At 40.4% G+C, this 21,910-nt stretch overlaps 1 protein-coding gene across 3 annotated transcripts in view; it reads left to right on the plus strand.

Annotated features, from left to right (window-relative positions):
- Positions 1-21,910, plus strand: part of LOC134348634 (sodium-driven chloride bicarbonate exchanger-like) — a 258,317-nt gene that overhangs the window by 36,573 nt on the left and 199,834 nt on the right. For all 3 annotated transcript variants that reach the window (XM_063052328.1, XM_063052326.1, XM_063052327.1), the window contains exon 2: positions 4,974-5,055. In XM_063052328.1, coding sequence (XP_062908398.1) covers positions 4,974-5,055 — 82 coding nt within the window. The remainder of the gene's footprint in view (positions 1-4,973; positions 5,056-21,910) is intronic.

Consider the following 21,910-nt stretch of genomic DNA (forward strand, 5'->3'; position numbering starts at 1 on the left):
AATACACAACATCAACCAATTCTCCTTTGTCCATCCTTCTTGTTATGTCTTTTGTCAGGCAAGATGTTCTCTTGAGAAATCCATGCTGACTATGGATTATTTTATCATGTGCCTCCTAGTACCCTGAAACATCAATAACAATTGACTCCAACATCTTTCCAACCACTGAGGTCAGACTAACTGGCCTATAATTTCCTTTTTTCTGCCACTCTTCTTTATTGAAGAGTGGAGAGACATTTTCAATTTTCCAGTCTTCCGAAACCATTCCAGAATCTAGGGATTCTTGAAAGATCATTACTAATGCCTCCACAATCTCTTCAGCCACCTCTTTCAGAACCCTGGGCTATACACCATCTGGCCCAGGTGACTTATCTACCTTCAGACCTTTCAATATCCCAAGAGCCTTCTCCCTAGTAATGGCAACTTCATACACTTCATGCTAGTATCTTCAATCATGAAGATTGATGCAAAATATTTATTCAGTTTGTCTGCTATTCCATTATCTCCCATTACTACCTCTCTAGCATCGTTTTCTGGCAGTCTGATATCCACTCTCGCCTCTCTTTTACGCCTTATGTATCTGAAGAAACTTTTGGTTTCCTCTTTAATAATATTGGTTAACTTACTTTTGTATTCCATCTTTACCTTAATGACTTTTTATTTGTCTTCTGTTGGTTTTTAAAAGCTTCCCAATCCTCTAACTTCACACTAAACTTTGCTCTATTTTATGCTCTTTCTTTGGCTTTTGTGTTGGCTTTGACTTCTCTTGTTTGCCCCTACTGGGTCACCTTGCCTTTAGAATACTTTTTCCTTTTTTTTTTGTATGTTTTTATTCTGTGCCTTCCAAGTTTCATCCAGAAATTTCAGCCATTTCTGCTTTGCCGTCATCCCTGCCAGTGTTCTTTTCCAATCAACTCTGGCCAACTTCTCATCTCATGCCTCTGTAATTCCCTTTACTCCCTTCACTGTAGTATTGATACATCTGACTTTAGCTTCTTCGTCTCAAAAAAAAATTATTATCACTTGCCCTTATAGGTTCTTTCACCTTTAAGGTCTCCAATCAATTCTGGATCATTGCACATCACCCAATCCAGAATAGCTGATGCCCTGGTGGGCTCAAGATTGAGCTACTCTTAAAGCTATCTCATGGGCATTCTAGAAATTCCCTTTGGATCCTAATAATAAATTTCATACTCATAGGCTGGGTGGCAGTGTGGAGATTCATCTCTACCAAAGGAGGTTTATGGCTGCGAGCCTGCAGGTCACCCTTGGGCAAAGTGTTGTACCTGCTTGCCCTCCTGATCAGGGTTGCATGAAGCTATCGAAGCAGCTGGTGCATATCATAAGTCTTAGTTATGTGACCACTGACACCAGAAAGACAATGTCCGAAGTCTATTGATAATGGCTGGGGTCCCTCATCTTGTCAAGAGACTGCCCAGAGGAAGGCAGTTGCAAACCACAGTCATGGTCATGGAAAGGTCATGATCGCCTATGTCATAAGACACGGCACATAATGTTGATGAGTCATAGGCAAATAATTACCAGAATTATTTTTAATGTCACGATTTTTCATAACACGTTTTAGCCTGGAGTATCTTGGGTGCCAATTTAATATGCTAATCTCTCCATTATCTTAGCCTGCCTGCCAAAGAATGTGAGAAAAGTACTTAGTTATAGTACTTGGCACATCATTGGAAAGAAAACTATCGAAGCATCGAAACAGTGAGCTGTCAGTCTCCCTCTTGTTGTATCTCTCTCACTCTTCTTCTCTTCCATCACTAGTGAGAGAGAGAGCCTGTCTGAGACGTGGACGTATGGGGGGCGGGGGGGGGGAAACAATAGTTTTTGATGGATTCTAGTTAATGGCCTTTGGGGGCTTTGCTACTGCTTGCATGGTGGGTGGTTGATGCTTTTGCTGCTGTTTGCGTGTGGGAGGGGGCGTTGGAATTCTAACATTCTCTGTCGTTAATTCTTCGGGGGTTTTTCTCCTCTATTTCATGGATGTCTTTGAAGAGCAAGGATTTCAGGTTGTCTGTTGTTTATGTTCTCTGATATTAAATTGAACCATTGATAATCCTGTGTGGGAAACTTTAAAAGTCTGGGACTAAAGGACTCAGTAGATAAACTTTCCAAGACTGCTCCCTTTCTGCAGTAGTCAATACTATCCCTGATCAGCAATGCCACTCCCTCACTTCTTTTACCTCCCTCCCTGTCCTGTTTGAAACCCTTTAAACTCTAGAGCATCCAGCAGCTATTCTTGCCCTTGTGACAGCCAAGTTTCTGTAATGGCCACAATGTTATAGTTCCTACTGACCCATGCTCCAAGTATCGACCTGTGGCTCTGACATCAATTGCTATGAAGTGCTTTGAGAGATTGGTTATGGCACACCTCAGCCACAGCCTACCGGTCAACCTCGACGCTTTGCAATTCGCATGCCGGAGAAATAGGTCAATGGCAGATGCCATTTCTCTGGCCCTACGTTCCTCCTTAGAACACCTGGAGAATAAAGATGCATACGGAAGGCTCCTTTTCATTGACTACAGCTCTGCCTTTAATACCGTCACACCAAATAAACTGATTCCTAAGCTCCGGAACCTGGGCCTTAGCACTCAGTTCAGCAGCTGGATCTTCAACTTCCTCACAGACAGGACCCAGGCTGTAAAAATAGGGGACAAGCTCTCCTCTACAATCACTCTGAGCACCGGTGCCCCACGAGGCTGTATACTCAGCCCCCTGCTGTACTCACTGTACACCTATGATTGTGTAGTCAAGTTTCCATCAAACTCAATGTACAAGTTTGCTGATGACACAACAATTGTAGGCCGTATCTCGGGTAATGATGAGTTTGAGTACAGAGAGTAAATTAAGAACTTGTGGCATGGTGCGAAGGCAATAACCTATCCCTCAACGTCAGCAAGACGAAGGAATTGGTTGTTGACTTCAGAAGAAGTAGCGGACCGCACGACCCAATTTACATCGGTGGTGCGCAAATGAAACAGGTCAACAGCTTTAAGTTCCTCGGGGTCAATATCACAAATGACCTGACTTGGTCCAACCAAGCAGAGTTCACTGCCGAGAAGGCCCACCAGCGCCTTTACTTCCTGAGAAAACTAAAGAAATTTGGCCTGTCCCCTAAAACCCTCACTAATTTTTATAGATGCACCGCAGAAAGCATTCTTCTAGGGTGCATCACAACCTGGTACGGAAGTTGTCCTGTCCAAGACCGAAAGAAGCTGCAAAAGATCGTGAATACGGCGCAGCACATCACACAAACCAATCTTCCGTCTGTGGACTCACATTACGCTGCACGCTGTCGGAGCAGTGCTGCCAGGATAATCAAGGACACGACCCACCCAGCCAACACAGTTTTCGTCCCTCTTCCCTCCGGGAGCTTAAAGACTCGTATGGCCAGATTTGGGAACAGCTTCTTTCCATCTGTGATAAGACTGCTGAATGGATCCTGACCCGGAACTGGGCCGTACCCTCCAAATATCCGGACCTGCCTCTCGGTTTTTTTTGCACTACCTTACTTCCCATTTTTCTATTTTCTATTTGTGATTTATAATTTAAATTTTTAATATTTACTAATTTTTACTATTTTTAATATTTGTACTCCAGGGAGCGGGAAGTGCAGAATCAAATATCGCTGTGATGATTGTACGTTCTAGTATCAATTGTTTGGCGACAATAAAGTATAAAGTACATCACCTGTGCTCCTGATTATTCCTGAAGCATCTTCAAGCAAGAGGGCTGAGTCTGGTTAACCTCTCCTTGAATTTGACAGTGATAGATCATCTGATTGAGTGGTGTCAGTAAGACCAAAGAATTGATTGTGAACTCCAGGAAGGAGAAGTTGGGGAACATGCTCCAGTCCTTAGAAAGCTCAGCAGTGGAAAGAGTGAGCAGTTTCAAGTTTCTGGGTGTCAACACCTTTGAAGATCTCTCCTGGGCCCAGCATATTGATTCAATTATGAAGCTGACATGAGAGCGGCTATATTTCGTTAGGATTTTGAGGAGATTGGTATGTTATCAAAGAATCTAGCAAATTTCTACAGATGCATAGTGGAGAGCGTCACCATCTGGTATGGAGGCGTCAATGTACAGGATCAGAAAATGCTGCAGAGAGTTGTAAATAGAGCCAGATCTATCGTGGGCACTGGCCTCCCCAGCATAGAGGACATCTTCAAAAGGCAATTCCTCAAGAAGGCAGCAGTAAGGCTCCTCACCACCCAGGGCAGACCCTCTTCTCATTTCTGCTATTAGGGAGGAGGTACAGGAGCCTGAATTGCTTTTGGAACAACTTTTTCCTCTCTGCCGTCAGATTTCTGAATGGGCCACAAATCCATGAACTCTACCTAGAACTTTTCTACTCTTTTTGCACTATTATTTATTTTTGTATTACTGTAACTTGTAGTAATATTTTATGTATTACACTGTACTGTCACCACAAAAACAAAAAAGTTCATGACAGTTTTGAGTCATTCCATATTGGGAGGTCATACAATGGATGAATGTTAAATCATTAGAGGACTGTATTTGAATGGGGGTGTTGAACTATCGTTGAAGGTGGGAAATGAACCAAGAGGAACTATAGTCAGTAGGAAGTTGGGCCATTAAGAAATTGCATTACATGTGGGTGGGGTTATTGCATGGAAAGAGATTGGATCAATGAATAGAGATTGAAATATGAATGAAAATAGTGCTGGCTGAGCATTATACAAATGTTATTGAATCCTATAAATGTTTCAGTGGTTCCATTTAATATCAGAATGTACACAGTACACAACCAGAAATTCCTACTCTCCGCAGTTATCCACGAAACAGAAGAAACCAGTTGCCGTGAAGAATTTGAGTTGATAATTACAGCTGTTAAATATTCTTTAAATGTCATCTCTGAATATGTATATTAGGTAAATTATAATTCTCTTTTGATAATTTTGTAAATAAGGAACCATTTGTTATATTTTGACAGAGAAACGATGAAGAAGCCGTGGTGGACAGAGGGGGAACATACAGTATTCAGAAAACACATTTTGAAAAGGAGGATTTGGAAGGTAAAGCAAAATCACTGTGAAGAGCGGTATAAATCCATCTCTCTAATTTCACCTTCACTGTCTGTTATAGTAATACCTGGTCTTAGCTTGGTCCTTGCAGCTTTTCATCTGAACGTCTTGGATGTGAACCAACAGTGTCGGTCAGTGGCGTACAATTTGTACATTGCTTCTCCACGATTCGACATGTACCAATATTTAGGTGATGAATCACTTTAGTTTCATGCTTGTATTAAAAATGTTCATTCATTGTTTCCAGGTAATTGTATTTCAGGATTCAAGATTGTGTTTATTGTTATTCTTCGGTACATGAATGGAAAGGGAAATGAAATGGTTGTTACTCTTGAACCAATGCAGCATACAAAACACAATAAGCACAAAGAACACAATAATAAAAAATTGTAATAATTTGAAGAATTCTACAACTTAATGTGTAACTCAAAACCTGAATTGAATTCAGGTCTGCTGTAACAGTAAGTTTAGAGCAACAGTACACAATTGCTTAACTTGAACATTTATTTATCATGTTAATGATGTGGTTTCAAATCTCTGTATTCATATTGACAAGTTAGCAAAATAAAATCACTAGATACTTGTGAATTCTTCAGGATGTGTGAAGATAATTGCACCATTAATTTCTGAAGGATCTCTTGATCACTTGTTATTAGATTAGCAGAAGGTCCATGGAAAGTTTGTGTCATTTCTTCCAGTTTTTGTGAATAAGATTTTTGGAACCAGTAGAACTCTGATTCTGTTATTTATATTTCCCATTTAAATGTTAGTGAAATTTAACCAAGATCTCCTACCATTGTAACAAAGGGAGGGAGGGAACGTTGACTCAGACCATGAGAGGCTTGCGTCGGGCATTTTCATGCCTTACAAGGCACAGATTGGAAGTCTGTGTGGGGCGCCCCTCCTCGCACAGACACTAGAGCAATGTGTGATTAAGTGCCTTGCTCAAGGGCACAAACACGCTGCCACAGCTAGCTTGAACTAGCAACCTTGAGATAACTAGACGAACGCCTTAACCGCTTGGCCACGTGCCCAAAAGTAAGGTTTTATTTTGTCCCTTTTTAAATACAAACTCCATACTCAAATAATAATTCAGATTCATGTGTAAGGATTATAACAATATAATGCATTCACTTTGGTCTAGTGAAGTCTCTCTCACTTTATCAGTTCTCTGGATGTTGATGGTAGGCTGTGCTGAAACACTCTCTGAGTGGTGTTCTATGAAGTGGTACAGGTTGTATGTCTGACCTATTCTGAGGTCCTGCTCCAGGAAAAATCTGGGGCCTTTTGACAACTTATTGTTCCATCCGTGCTGGCATAAAGCTGAGGGGATGGATGCACTATGAGTCTGGTTCCTCTTGAATTTATGTTGCTCCGTTACCAAACTTGGTGGTGAGTCCAGAGGTGGAGTGGGAGCTCGTGCCTTGAGCAGTCCTGACTTTCATATTCCTGAAGTGGCCGATACTCAGTGAATTTCAGTGGAACTGCTGGCTAAATGGAAGCATGATCAGGTCCATCATTTTCACCTTTTTAAAAAAAAAAATTGATAGTTCATAGTTAGTAGTGCTCTCTGTTGCTAGCTACTCCACTGCATCTTGTGCATGGTATGCTCCTCAGCCATGTAACACTGTTGGTGAATAAGACGGATGCCTACATTAGTAGAACAGGAAAGCAAATTGCTTTGTCATTAATGTGGAATGTCTTGTATATTTCTATATCCATTTTGCTCCATCCCAAGCAAGTGGAGGGCATTTTATCAGCTTTTGAATTGCTTGGAAGAATCAATATTCAGGCAAAGCTGGGGATGAAGTCGAAAATTGGTTAGGCTATAAACTCATAGACCTCTCTTGTTTTTCTGGTTTCACGTAATTTTCCTCTTAAAAATGAAACTTGGATCTTGCAGACCCATAAAGTAAACAGTTATGGAGTAACAATAGAAAAGGGAAAAGAAAATTCAACCCAATAAATTATAGATTACTCTACTACTTCATTTCTGCATTTTACTACCTGAGCTATGATGGTAAAACTAAGCAAAAATATATTTTTCTGTTCCGTAATGGTTCCAATTATTTTGGGAGGAGTTTCAATTTTGTAAGATCCTTTGTATGTAATAAGTCCATCCTAATTTCCCTCCTGAATGGACTTTTAAGGGTTATGTCCCTTTTTGTCCTTTCTGATATTGAAGTTGAAGCCATTTACTGAGTTAGCTTTATGAAACTTCAATATTTTAAATGGAGACGCAAGGTGCTGTAATTTGGAGTGAAAACAAGCTGCTGATGGAGCTGGGTAGGCCAGGCAGTATCTCGAGGAAATGAGAAGCTGAGTTGACTTTCTACTTTCCTTCGCCTGACCTATTGAATTCCTCTGGCATGTCATTTGTTTCAGTATTTTAAAATTCTCGATTGCATCACACACAGCCTTCAAGTGCCAATTTTGTGGGGTTTGGCTTTGACAACCATTTATTATGATGAATTAACATCATTTCTCTTTTAAGGGCAAAATGTCCTTCTCAAGCAGTTTAGCAAAACTGAAAGCTGTATTCCAGATGGCTCCAGCTAAAGCTTTATATGCTGTTGATAACGTGGAAGCCAGTCTTAGGCTAAAGAGATTTGTGTTTCTGAAATGGACTGAAAAATGGCAGGTGCAGTTTCCCAGATAGTCAGAAGGGTATGTATAATGAGGTTAGTTCATACACCATAAATGGCATAATCTTGGAGTTTTGAGGAAAGAGGACCTTTTTAAATACAAGTTCATAGATCCTTGAATGTTGCAATAGAGGTAGATAACATTGTTCGGAAGACGTGGGCTGGTTTTCATTTTTTTTAATATGGCATTGAATGTAAAAGTTGGGAGGTTATGCTCCAACTCTGTAAAGCCTTGATCAGACCTCATTTGGAGTACTGCTTGCAATTCTGGTTGCTGTGCTATAGAAGAGATTTAAAGCAGTAAGGGGTGCAGAGGAGATCCACCAGGATGTTCCTACAATGGAGCAGTTCGTTAATGAGGAGAGGCTAGAAAAGCTGGGTCTATTCTTATCGGAGTGGAGGTTAAGAGGAAAAGATTGAGGTATAAAAAAATTTGAGAGGTATAGATATTGTAAACTTTAGGAAAACTTTCTGTCAGAAGTATATGACACTAGAGAGCATGTACTTCTGGGAAGGGGAAGAAATTTGTAAAGTATATGAGGGGGATCACTTTCACCCAGAGAGTCGTAAGGATCTGGAATGTACTGTCTGAGAGGGAGTGGTTGAAGCTAGCTTTTTGAGAGCATTTAGGAAGTTTCTAGATTAACACCTGAATTTCCTAGATATAGAAAGCTGTGAAGCAGGATGTGGAAGAGTACCCTCTGGTCCATGAGGATGACTTCAGCTAACTGGTTTGTTTCCATGCTGTACAATTTAATTTTGTAATTGGATATTTTTGCTGATTGTTACAGTTAGAAATGGAAGATTCATCTACAACTTTGTTTACACTATGCACCTTGCACAATTGAGCATTTGTTTTTCCATAATAACATCAGAAAATGTTGCAGGCACTCAGCAGGTCGTGTGACATCTGTGTAACATCTCAGGTCTGGGGCACTTTGTCAGCTCTGTTTGGTTTCTCTTTAATTAGAGATTTTTGAGACTTTCTGTTGGGCTGAAAATGGATGTACTTGTGCTTGCCTATATTCAGCTCAATTTATCAAAGTTATTCCCTTCAGTTAACCTGTCCATGCATCCTTAAATTTTTTCTTTTTCAACTTACTCCATTAACTATCTTTCATGTATTTCCACTTTGTTTTTGCCATATTTTTAATAGGGTATTAAAGTGGGTTCTAATGTAAGGACATTGGCTTGAAATGTTAACTCTGCTTCTTTTTCCACAGAAGCTGCTTGACCTGCTGAGTATTTTGTATGTGTTGTTTCGGATTTCCAGCATCTGCAGAATCTCATGTGTTTCTGGTTTTCAGTATTTTCTGTTTTTTTAAAAATTAAAATACTATAATAATATTAAAAGTTTTTAGTTGTTGTAATTGGCTTGATACTTGTTTAACAAGAGTGTACTTAATGAGGAAATTTGTCTAACAGGTTTCTATTTTTACCCAGTAATTGAACAGTACACAGTAAAACTCCTGTAATCCAATACTGATGAACGAGCCACCAAGAACTTGTAATTTGATTGAGTTGTCCTTCCTCTGTTATTGATGCACATACCATGTTAAACGATTGTGTTGTTTACAGAGTGCACACACGTTAGAATCCCTTACTATTGGCTCCCAGCGAGGGAGCACTTTGGAAAGGTAAATGTACAGTATGTAGGAGATATACAGATGTTAAAGGTTGTGTATTAAATAAAATGACAGGTTTCACTCCTGTCAGCTAAAAACAGGAAGCTTTGGCTACAGTTTGCACAGTCTCACCAAAACTGGCCAGCTGAAGATAGCAAATAATTGCCTGGTCTGACGAATCTCAGTTTCTACTGTGACATGCAGATGGTAGAGGACATGAATCTGTGGTCATCCTGTGTCATGTCAACGTTTCAGCCTAGTGCAGCAAACACATCTGCAGCAACTGTGTGAACCTGAATCTCTGAGCAGTGTTTGCAGCACCTTGTTGAATCCATGCCATGAAGAATTTGGGCTGTTCAAGGGTGGGTCGGGGGTACAAAGAGGGTTCCAACTCAGCAGTAGAAAGATGTACCTTATATAGTGGCCACTGAGTGTACATTACTGCATTCCAGTCTTTCAAGCTGATTCTACAGTATGTAACAACATTTTTTAATAGAGAATTTTTTTTTTGACAAATGTGATGCATATCTGACTTCATGAACTGATACCCTCCAGACAGATCTGCAAATATTTTATATTCTAGCAATGGTTTACTGTTCCAGGAATGAGTCTCAGTTAACAATTGGCATATAATCATCATAAACCCTAATGCATCTGTCATGTTTTACCATGAGCACAATAAATCCTGCTCATTCATGATGCTTAACAGATTGAATTATTTTTTTCTATAAGAATTATTTCAATTCCTGTTTTCAGTTTTGGCTTCATTACACAAGGTGGTGACCTTGACTTTAAGATCTGCAATGGAGCATCATGAATTTCACCTCGGGTGCCTTTCAGCTGCTTGAGTTTGCCTTTGGAAGCTTTGACATGTCACCCAACATTGGCCATCTTTCAAACTACCATGCGCACAATAGGTTTAGTCTTGAACCCGTAACAACTACTGGCGGTATTTAATTTGCCTTTGGTATTTCACTCTCCGTTCACCAGCTGTAACTACAATGCTTGCATCGGCATTGACTTCAAGACTTTTACATTTAAAGTGTGGTTTTATCTGTTGTCGTTGCATAGTCATTCTGATATGCTACATGGTGCCACACTCTGCCATGCATGTTTATGAGAATATAGAACAGAACAGAACAGTATCTCAAAGAGTTGACCTGCATGTAACAAGAGCTGTATAACTCATCTCCTTCTACCTGAGGCCACAAACTTTGCAATCACCCCTGCTGTGGACACTTCCTGGAGGTCCAAGATCCGTATGCTCCACGACCGCTGGACTAAGTCTGTAAATGTAGGAGGGGACTATGTTGAAAAATAAATGTGCTAGGTTTTCTAAAATTGACTCCTTCTACTTAGGTCACGAACTTATTAAAAAATCACCCCTCATAAAAGGTGATCGGAGAAGCCTATCAAACTAGCTGCATAGTACATTTAGGATCTATATAAAACAGAAGTAGGAATACTTCTTCCACTATTGTCGTCTGTTAAGAATGTGGTTTCCATTCTTCCACTATTGATGCTGTCCTCACCCGCATCTTCTCAATTTCCTGTACATCCTTGCTCACCCATCTTTCCTCAGCCTTAACAGTTCCTCTTGTCCTTACCTGCAAACCAGTGATCCTCCACATCCAACACATTGTTCTCCACAACTTCTGCCATCTCCAAAGGGATCCTACCACTAAACATATCTTTACTTCCCAATCTCTCTCCACTTTCCACGGTGATCACTCTCTACAGGTCAACTCTTTGAGTGATTATGCAGAAAGTTTGAAGTTTAAAAACTCATCTCCTTCTATCTTAGGCCACAAACTTATCAATCACCCATGATGAGTTATTAACTGATGAGTTTTTTAACGTCAAACTTTCTGCATAATCACTCAGAGTTGACCTGTATGTGCATGTAATGAGAGCTGTATAACTCATCTCCTCTTGCCTTGGGCCACGAACTTATCAATCACCCCTCGTAGCTTGTCCTCCTTCCCCTCCCTCCACCTTCTTATTCTGGTGGCTTTCCCCCCTTCATCCCAGTCCCAATGAAGGGTCTCGGACTGAAAGGTCAACTGGTATAAACGTGACTGATTTTGTACTGCTGTGGAACTGATAGCTTCTAGATGTCCAGACTTTGATACCTAGAAACTTGTATGCTGCAAGATGTTTTAAGCCTAGTTCTTCCTCCTTTTGTGGGAAGTAAGAATTTTCACTTGCATCATTTCAATATAATTCTCTTAGTCTTTATTTGGGAAACATTTATTCAGGCTTCTATTTAATAAGACCACAGGCACTGCGACACAGCTGTGCATCTTCATCACGTCAATAGCCAGAGTGAAAGGCATAAACTGCTATTTTAGTTAAAATAGTTGGGCTATTCATTTGTATTGGATGTATATTGATAACGATGCATCTTTTGCACTGATAATTTAATTTCGATTCCATTGTTAGCGAATAACTTCTGAGGAGGAAATTGGATTCCTCCTTGATGTATCTTTCAACGGCCAGTGTGGAAAAATGTTTATAATTAGCAGTGTAAATGTTATTGCTAATCATGATAAATGGTAAATTGAGCTCATTTAGGCGGCAAAAGCGTTCAAAGGAGCATAAAATGACCCATGATCCATGGACCCCTCGGTTAATGGTAAGGGTCCATGGCATTAAAAAAAAGGTTGGGAACCCCTGATCTAAATGGTGCAAGATGACAGAGTATTGAAATGAAGAGGGAGCCGGATGTTTTCTGGTACAAGTTCTGCAGAAATGAAAATGCAATAGCTAGGAAAGCTAACAGAATTTGTTTGCAAGGAGAACTGGATACTAAAGTAGTGAGGTTATGCTCCAGTTCTATAAGACACTGATGAAATTATATCGTGAGTATTTGTCTCATTTTTATGGAAGGATGTAATTATGTTGGAAGTGGGTACAAGATTGAAACCTGGAAAAGGCTGGGTGTCTTATGAGGGAAGGTTGGGCTTGTATTTAGAATTTAGAAGAGTTGAAGGGTAACTTGGTCAACGTATAAAATCCTGAGTTGTTTTGAAGGGGATGGATGTGGAGAAGATTGAAGAATATAGAACCAGGGGGTCACAGTTCAAAAGTAAGGGTTGGCTCATTTTAAATAATTAAGACAAATGCCTTTTTCTTGGAGATTCAATAGTCTTTGCAGCTCTCTTCCTCAAAAGGCAGTGGAACCAGAGACCTTGAATATTTTAAAGGCAGAGTTAGATGGATTCTTTATAAACAGGGTGAGGGGGTTGGTGGTGGAGGTTGCCAGGGAACACCGGAATGCAGAGTTGTGATTACAGTCAGATCAGCCGTGGCTTTAATGAATAATGGAGTATTGTGTATAGTTTTGGTCGTCTTGTATAAGACAGGATGTACTTGCCACAGAGGGAGTGCACAACGATTCATTAGACTAGTTCCAGGGATGGCATGCTTTCCATGTGAAAGGTGATTGAACAGACTGGATTTGTATTCTCACAAGTTCAGCTTGAGAGGAATTCTTAAAACACAGTCAGAATTCTAAAGGGTTTGACAAATCAGGTACTAAGAGTTTGCTTCCTCTAACTGTGGAGTCTAGGATCAGGGGACAAAGTTTCTAAACAGTGTAGTCCATTTAGGATAGTTAGTTACTGCCTGTTCCGCTGCTGATGTTTAGGGCACCACTGAAGGTCCTCCATCTCTCTCTGTTGCACACACTTAGAGGATTCTTCATTTCTGTTTCAATAACTATTTTTGACCAATCAGAGTTGTTAGCCCTGAGCTGAATGCCTGAACCTGGAGGACCCGTGGACCACTCTTGGTCTGGTGACTACTCTTTGACCTGCTTGGCATGGGTGACCAAGGGTTTCAGAGGTACATTTAATGTCAGAGAAATGTATACAATATACATCTAGAAATGCTTTTTCTTCACAACCATCCACGAAAACAGAGGAGTGCCCCCAAAGAATGAATGACAGTTAAACGTTAGAACCCCAAAGCCCCCCCCAGCTCCCCTCCCTCCCACGAATAAGTGGCAGCAAGCAACGATTCCCCCCTCGCTCCACCAGCAAAAAAAAATCTGCACCCACCACCCGGTACTCAAGTGTGCAGCAAAGACACAGACTCGCAGTACCCTAAAGACTACTTGTTCACCCGGTATTTGACATACCACAGTGTCTCTGTCTCTGTCGCTCTCTCTCAGAAAGTGGTGTCTCCGTTTCACAGCGAGAGGGGACACATAATAAACAACTCACTGGTTTACAATGTTAAAAGTCCATTACGTTGCTTTTGCTGAGCTCTGTGCCGGAAGATCTCAGGTCACTGGGCACACAGCCTTAGATCTCCTGACTCCCACGACACACCGATCTCCTGCCAAGACACTGATCCCCTCGTCTCCAGAGCCACGAAATCTCAGACATCCAAAGGCGAGCTAAGCTCTTAGACCGCACCCTTGGCATGTTGAATAATGGCCAGTCGTGAAACCCCAAGAGCAGGTCCCATTCCCGCAAAGAACCGTAGTCAGCGTGTAACTCCAAGTCAGGGTCTTCAAAAGAACCTTGAAAGAGAAAAATAGAGATACTAAAGATAGAAATGCAGCTGTTTCTGAAGTTGCAAGCAAAGGAGTTGCCATTAGGTGCTATTGACTCTCCTAAGCTCCTCTTCCAAGAGTCAAAGCATAAGGCCCTGATTCCTGCCAACATAGCTCTGTGGGTCATTGAAGTACGCAAGCCTTCAAGCCCTATGGCAAGGTTGTAGTCCTCTTGGAGGATTTAGGATAAAAATGAGGAAAAATGTCTTCATTCAGAGGGTGGTGAACCTTTGCCCAGAGAGTGAAGAAACTCATTCATTCTGTATAGTCAAACGTTATGGGTTTATGGGCACTTAGAGAAACAAAAGTTATGGGGATAACATGGGAAAATGGGGCTGATGTAGAGATTCAGCCATTATCATTGAGCAGTGGAGGAAGTTTCTAGAGAGGCTAAGTGGCCTAATTCTGCTCCTAAATGGAATGTGTCCATGGCAGCAAGAGGATTATGTGCTCATGTGAGAGGTATGTAGTCAGTTGATGGTGTAACTCTCTGTAATGCGAATTGATACCAATCCTGCCAAACTGAGCTTATTAATCAACATAGTGCACAACACTTAGCAGAGATGTGAACACTGACATTTAGCTTCCACCTCCTCTTTATAAGGTGCAGGCCTGGATGTGGGATTCACTAACTAATTCTATTTGATGCTTGTTACTCTGATATTCTACATATAATAGTGTAATTATGTTTGGTTGCTGTAGTCATGATATTAACAGCTGAGGAAGAATTTCATGCATGACTTCCATAGGCTAAGCACACATTACAAATTAAAACAGTGTGCTGTTTCTCCTCTCCAGACTTCAGATCGTTTTGACTCTATCTATTGACCACTACCACATTAGTGAATGCAGATTACCTGGATAGATTGTTTTTTTTTAAGCACTTTAAAATCTGGATTCCAGGAGACTAGCCTCTCTTATTTTTACTGTTATATCTGTTCAGCATCAGATTTGAGGGCCTCATATTAGTGTTTAGTTCCCAGAATCCAGTTTCATGGAGGACAGTATAGATTGTTCTGAGCACAATGTTGATCATTACTGAATGGTATATTCACCTTTGTAGTATATGAAAAGTAGTCTCATAATGCCAAAAGAAAGAGTAATGTCAATGTCTGAGAAATTAAAGATAGTGTGGCATTACCCTACATTGTATGACTCTTTGAGTAAGTGTTTAACATTGTATGACTGAGTGTTTAACATTATTTACCCTCTTTTGTTTTCAAAGATGAGCAAGGTTTTGTATCCTTGTACAAAGCAAGTATATCAACACTAAATCTCTCTGAGTTATCATTTTGAGTCTTTTCCCCGATATGAGCAAGAACTCGTATCCCAGTGTCCCTGCTGGTGAGCCATTATCCTCCACAGCTAAGTATGGTATCATTGCCATCATTATGAGTCATAGGACGTGGGCAATCATGGTCCTTGACCATTATTGTTCTTGGCAAATTTTACTTCAGAAGTGGTAGTGGGCAATGTCTGTCCAAGATAGGTGAGCCCAGCCATTATCAATACTCTTCAGAGATTACCTGTCGTCAATGGTCACATGACCAGGACTTGTGTTATGCACCAGCAGCTCATAAAACCTTCCGCTACTTGCTCCCATAGCTTCATGTGGCTAGGCAGGTTCTACACCATGCCCAAGGGTGACCTGCAGGCTAGCACCTTACACCTCCTTTGTTAGAGACCTATCTCCATCCTGCCACCTAGCATCGCAACCGAACCCTCTAATATGCAATATGTGCACTCTCGTACTCCTCACATCCCCTCTCCCTTGTTCAGTATTGGACTCTTGCTATTTACCTTTATTCAGCAAATTTCTAGTGAATCTGATTGGTTCATGTTTACTGAGCAGATATGGGCGCCTTCCTTTCCCCTTCCTTTCAAAGAGAAAGAGTCCATGTTCAAAATAATGATGGTTGGAAATGATTAGGTCATGAGTATCAACAACTTAAACAGTGTCAAGTAAATGCTTAATATCTGAGGAAAATGGCCCAAATAAAAAACAAAGCACTACCTTCTGCTACCCTCACCCACTTTCCACCCCCCAACCTCTCCCCAGGTCATCAGAGCAGTTAATCTACCTTCTGCTTAAGAAGAGACTATAGATCAAGGGTTTCCAATCTGGGGTCCATGGACTCCTTGCTAAAGGTATTTGTCCATGGCACAATAATAGCTGAGAACGCCTGCAAAAAAATAAAACAAGCTGCTGGAGAAACTGGTGTTAAGTCTCGATCTGAAATGTAAACTGTTCCTTTATCTCAGCAGATGCTGCTTCACCTGTTCACTTCCTCCTGCAGTTGCATTTTGTTGCTCCTGCAGAGAAGCAGGAATCCACTGCTCCACAGAAAGTTGTGGGCCTCTTTCTATTTGCACACAGTTTCCTTAAGCTTCTGTTCCTGTTTATTCGCCACTGATTGCAGATGAGCTTGTAATCACTCCCCCTCAATGAAATGTTTGACGTGTGAAGTTTAATTCATAAGACGTGCAGTGAATGGCAGCTTCTATTGTATGCAGCATAGCCAAGTGGCAGAAAGTGTTGTATTTATCATTAATGCTGTAATGAAGATTCCTTGTGTTCATATATGGATGTGGTACACCTGGTGGTCCTCTTCTTGCTGCCCATTATGCCACTCCTGTTTAGGGCAGCAATGAAAGCCCTCCATCTCTGGTAGTGTTCAGGGCTTCCTTCATCTTGTAACTTTCTCGATTTTCACTACTGTCAGTCACACAAGTCCTGGGTGGAGACTCGGGAATACTGTCACATCAGATGTAGAAGGATTCCTCATTGCTGTTTCTATAACAGTTTTGTTTTACCAGTCAGGATTGTTAGCCCTGAGTTGAACCCCTGCCTCCAAACCCAACAACAAATTTGTCCTCCTCCTGGAGCAGTACACTTGGTGGTCTGGATGTAATTATTGACAATAAATTATTGGAAATTTAATGGCTTTATCATTAAAATTTTGAAGAAAATAAGTTCTTAATAACTCAGACTCAAAGATGGCTATTATTAAAAATGATTTTAATGACGATTAAATAGGTAATGGAGCAGGGGTTCCCAACCTGGGATCCACGGACCTCTTGCTTAATGGTATTGATCCACAGCGTAAGAAAGGTTGGGAGCCCCTGCAATAGAGGGATTACTTAAAATTAGATTTGATTTTTAAATTCAATTTGAAATCATTCAAATTCTATTGAGGTAATGAGTTTGATGTGAATATGTAATCTTAAAAGACATTTCTGATAGAGCTGTTCAGACCGCACCTGATGTATTGTCTGCAAGTCTTCTGCAATAATTGGTTGACAAGTGTTAAGGTTTCTCAAAGGAATTACGTACAGTATTTATCTGATTGTGAACCGCGTGTGTGAACTCCATGTGCTAGCTGATTTGAATGATTACTAGCTAATTATTTCCAGTCTGATCCAAATATATTTGGATAATGCATATATTTGTTGGTGACAGCTGAGAGTGATGTTACAATTTTGTGTAAAAGGTGGAAGGGAACATCCAGTTTTGTGTTGATTGACGGAGGGCTGAGTAAGCTTAGCCTGATGTTTGGTGCATGCCTCAGAAACTTGTCCTGACCAGTTCTAGCCAGTTCTGTGCTCTGACTCATTGTGAATGTCAAGCTGAAGCAATGAACAAAAGATTCTTTTATGCCCAAATTGGGTTAAAAGTATAATTTGTGGGCAACTGAGATTTGTGTTTTCTGTTACTGCACTGAGTTATGTCAGAAACAATCTAAATACATAGGTGAAAATAGAGCATGAACTTTACTAGGATAAAATTTCTCTATAATTAGCTGAAAGGCAGCAACGCAGTATATTCTTAGAAATAAACAGAAATCATTGTTTCTAAATTAATACTTGTTTAGGTATGTTATTTTATCTTAGAATTCTTTACAAATTTTTATAAACTCCATGTGTAAGGTTGTTCTGACATTACGATTAATATATGTGAGAGAAAAGGGCAATTTCTCTAGAAATATAAAATTCTGCAGATGCTGGAAATCTGAGGTAACAATTATTTTTAGAAAGAACATTTTGTCTCCTTTGATTTCGTCGTTTCTTGGGTCCTAACTAGATTATTTGTAACATACAGTATTTCTGGCAGTAAGCGCACTGAATATGATCAAAAGTGAGGCATCCTTTATTCATGTAAAAAGTAAATGTTGGTTCTGATCATAGGCCAATAAAGGACCCAATGCATTGTGTTGGATCTTGCACTTAAACATTGATTGTCCTGCATGAAGTATCCAAAAATCAAGGATTATCTGTGACTTACAAGGTAAGGGTTTTTTTTCCACATCTACTTTTCTGAAGATGAAGCTGAAAAGAATGACAAACCTACATATTAAAGCCTCTCCAGGTTATTGCCTCTCTTCAGACTCCCACTTCCACAATTATCACCACTCCCAAATTCTAATTCTTGACTCTAGTAATTATAAGGCAAGACATCTCAATTTCTTTTTGTTGCAAGAGTAGGGAAGAATTAAACTATATTACTTTAACTAGATGGTTTGATAAATACTGTATCTCGAGTTCAAGTTTATTATCATTCAGCCATTTACGTTTATACTGCCAAATGAAACCATGTTCCTCTGAACCAAGGTCCACGATACAGTACCTATAACAGATATGTAACACAAAGTAATATTATCAGAAATGAGTTAACAAATAAAAATTATATTCCAGAAGATTAATATTTAGCGTAAAGATTATTTATGACATGTTTAAAAAGTGAAATGCTACTGGCACTTTGTTAAGTGTTGAGACCTGGGCGTTCAGCAGTCTCATTTCAACGGGTTGAAGTTATTTCCTGTCCTAACAGTCCTTGTCTTAGTGCTATGGTACCTCCTGCCTAACGGTAGGGGGTCAAAGAGATTGTTGGATGGATGGGATGGATCCTTGACAATGCTAAGGGCTCTATGTTTGTAGCACTCCTCATAAGTATCTTAGATGGGTGGAAGACAGACATATGCATTATGATCGTTTCAGTAGTCCTCGCAATCCTTTGTCAGGGTCATGCAGCCAGATGTGTTACAATTCCTGTTCCAGACAATGATGCAGCTGGTCAGGACATTTTATGTGCACTCCTAGAAACTTGGTGCCCTTTGCACTCTCCATGGAGGAGCTGCTTATGTGCAATGGGGTGTAGTCAGTCTGCATCTTCCTAAAGTTCACAATCATCTCTTTAGTCTTGTTAGAATCAGAATCAGGTTTATTATCACCGGCATGTGGCGTAAAATTTGTTAACTTAGCAGTAGCAGTACAATGCAATACATAATATAGAAAGAAAAATAATAATAAATAACTAAATCAATTACAGTATACCTATATTGAATAGATTAAAAATTGTGCAAAAAACAGAAATACTATATATTTAAAAAGTGAGGTAGTGTCAAGAGTTCAATGTCCATTTAGGAATCGGATGGCAGAGGGGAAGAAGCTGTTCCTGAATCACTGAGTGTGTGCCTTCAGGCTTCTGTACCTCCTACCCCATGGCAACAGAGAAAAGGGCATGCCCTGGGTGCTGGAAGTCCTTAATAATGAACATTGCCTTTCTGAGATACCGCTCCTTGAAGATGTCCTGGGTACTTTGTAGGCTAGCACCCAAGATGGAGCCGACCAAATTTATAACCCTCTGCAGCTTCTTTCAGTTCTGTGCAGTAGCACCCCCCACCCCCACCACTTACCAGACAGTGATGCGGCCTGTCGGAATGTCTCCACTGTGGAGTTATAGAAGTTTTTGAGTGTATTTGTTGACATGCCAAACCTCTTCAAACTCCCAATGCAGTATGGCCGCTGTCTTGCCACCTTTATAACTGCATTGATGTGTTGGGACCAGGTTAGATCCTCGGAGATCTTGACACCCAGGAATATGAAACCGCTCACTCTCTCCACTTCTGATCCCTCTATGAGGATTGGTGTGTGTTCCTTCGTCTTACCCTTCTGGAATTCCATAATCAGCTCTTTCGTCTTACTGGCGTTGAGACTCAAGTTGTTGTGCTCACACCATTCTATAAGCTGCTCTACCTCCACTCTGTACGTTATCTTGTCATCATTGTCGATGAGGCCAGCCACTGTTGTGTCCTCAGTGAACTTGATGATTGGATTTGAACTGGATCTAACAGTACAGTCATGCATCTGCAGCATGAACAGCAGTGAGCTGATCACGCAAACCTGGGGAGTGTCGGTGCTCAGCGTGGTAGAGTGAGAGATGTTGCTGCCAACGTGGACTGGCTGTGGTCTTTCTACAGAGAGGGGTGTTGAGACTCAACGAGGGCAGTTTACCGACCAGCTTCTGAGTGATGATTGTATGAAACACTGAGCTGATGTTGATAAACAGCATCCTGGTATATGAGGCACCATTTTCCAGGTGGGACAGGACGGAGTGGAGAGTAGAGTCTAAGGCATTGTCAGTTGACTTTTTTAAATGATAAGCAAACTGGAAAGGTTTCAATGTAGCAGAAATTGGCATATAGTTCTGGTTGCAAAGAAACAAGAGGAATATTCACGAACCTATGGCAGCACAGTGCCGAATCAAAATGCTGAATCCTAGTGGCAATGGATGTGAGAAAAGCCGGGAAAGGAGCTGGCTGCTAGGTGACCATATGGACATAGAAAGAATTGTCAGTTGTGAGAAAGAAAGACACTGACCAAAGTAGTTTTAATTGAAATCCAAGGCACAGGTTAAAACATGAAAGAAATAACTGTTGGAGGTAGACGAAAAAACTCTCCTTTACTAAGAAGCTAAGTAAAGGAGATAAGTGTGTTGGTGTACATTTCTGGATAGAGAAGAGCTAAATTGTGCTAAAAGTATTTTGGGATCCCTTGGGATGGATAAAATGAATGTGCTATGACATTCCTCCTCTGGTTATATCATTATGATATATTGAAAGAAATTCGTGACTACATTACCCATTCTTTAAAAAAAATGTACATATACTAGTGAGTTGCAGACATAATATTGGTATCGTAATGCCCATTGGGTGTGTGAGAAGTAGAAAAATAGTGATGTCAATGCAATTTGGTGCAAATACTGCCATTTTGGATTTAATGCATTCTCTCTGAATATTTTCTCCTGAGTGCACTCTTAAATACAAAGACAGAAACTCCCCATACCGCTGCTATTTACAGAGATTATCGAAGTACTTGTATGTCTCTGTATATTACCTCAACATCCATTTTCTTTCAGGAATTTAGAGGAAATTTTTTTAAAAAAAGGAATATCTGAAAAACTATACATTAACAAAGACTAACAAACAACCAACGTGAAAAAGAAGACAAATCATGCAAATAAATAAATAATACTGAGAACATCAGTTGCAGAGACTTTGAAAGTGGGTCGGCGGGTTGATGAGTCAGTTGTGGTGAGTGAAGTTACTGACAGTGGTTCAGGAGCTTGCTGGTTGTAAGGTAATAACTATTCCTGAACCTGGTTGAGTGGAACCTAAGGCTCCTGTATTTCCTGCCCAGTGATAGTATTGAGAAGAGAGCATGGCCTGGATGATAGATGTCCTTGATGGTGTGTGCTCCTTGTAAATGTGCTCAATAGTGGGAGGGGCTTTGCCTGTGATAGACTGGGCTGTATCCATCACTTCCTGTAGACTTTTCCATTCTCAGGCATAAGTGCTTACATACCAGGCTGTGATACAACTGTGATATAAGAATGGCACTGATGATTATTCAGGCATTTGAAAATGAATAGAAAATGTAAATGTTGCTGTAATCTGTGGAAAGTAATATTACAGGTAGAAGATCATAAGATATAGGAACCAAATTAGGCCATTCAGCCCATTGAGTCTGCTCCACTATTCAATCATGGCTGTTTTTTTTTTCCAACCCTACTTTCCTGCCACCTTCTTGTTACTCTCAACCCCTTTACCAATAAAGAAACTATTAATTTCTATGTTAAATCCACCCTATGACTTGGCCTGCACTTCCATCTATGGCAATGTTCCACTGATTCACCACACCCTGGAGAGAAACCCCCTCATCTCAGTTTTAGAGAGATG

This window comes from Mobula hypostoma, chromosome 6, assembly GCF_963921235.1.
Source record: "Mobula hypostoma chromosome 6, sMobHyp1.1, whole genome shotgun sequence".
Classification (NCBI taxonomy): Eukaryota; Metazoa; Chordata; class Chondrichthyes; order Myliobatiformes; family Myliobatidae; genus Mobula; species Mobula hypostoma.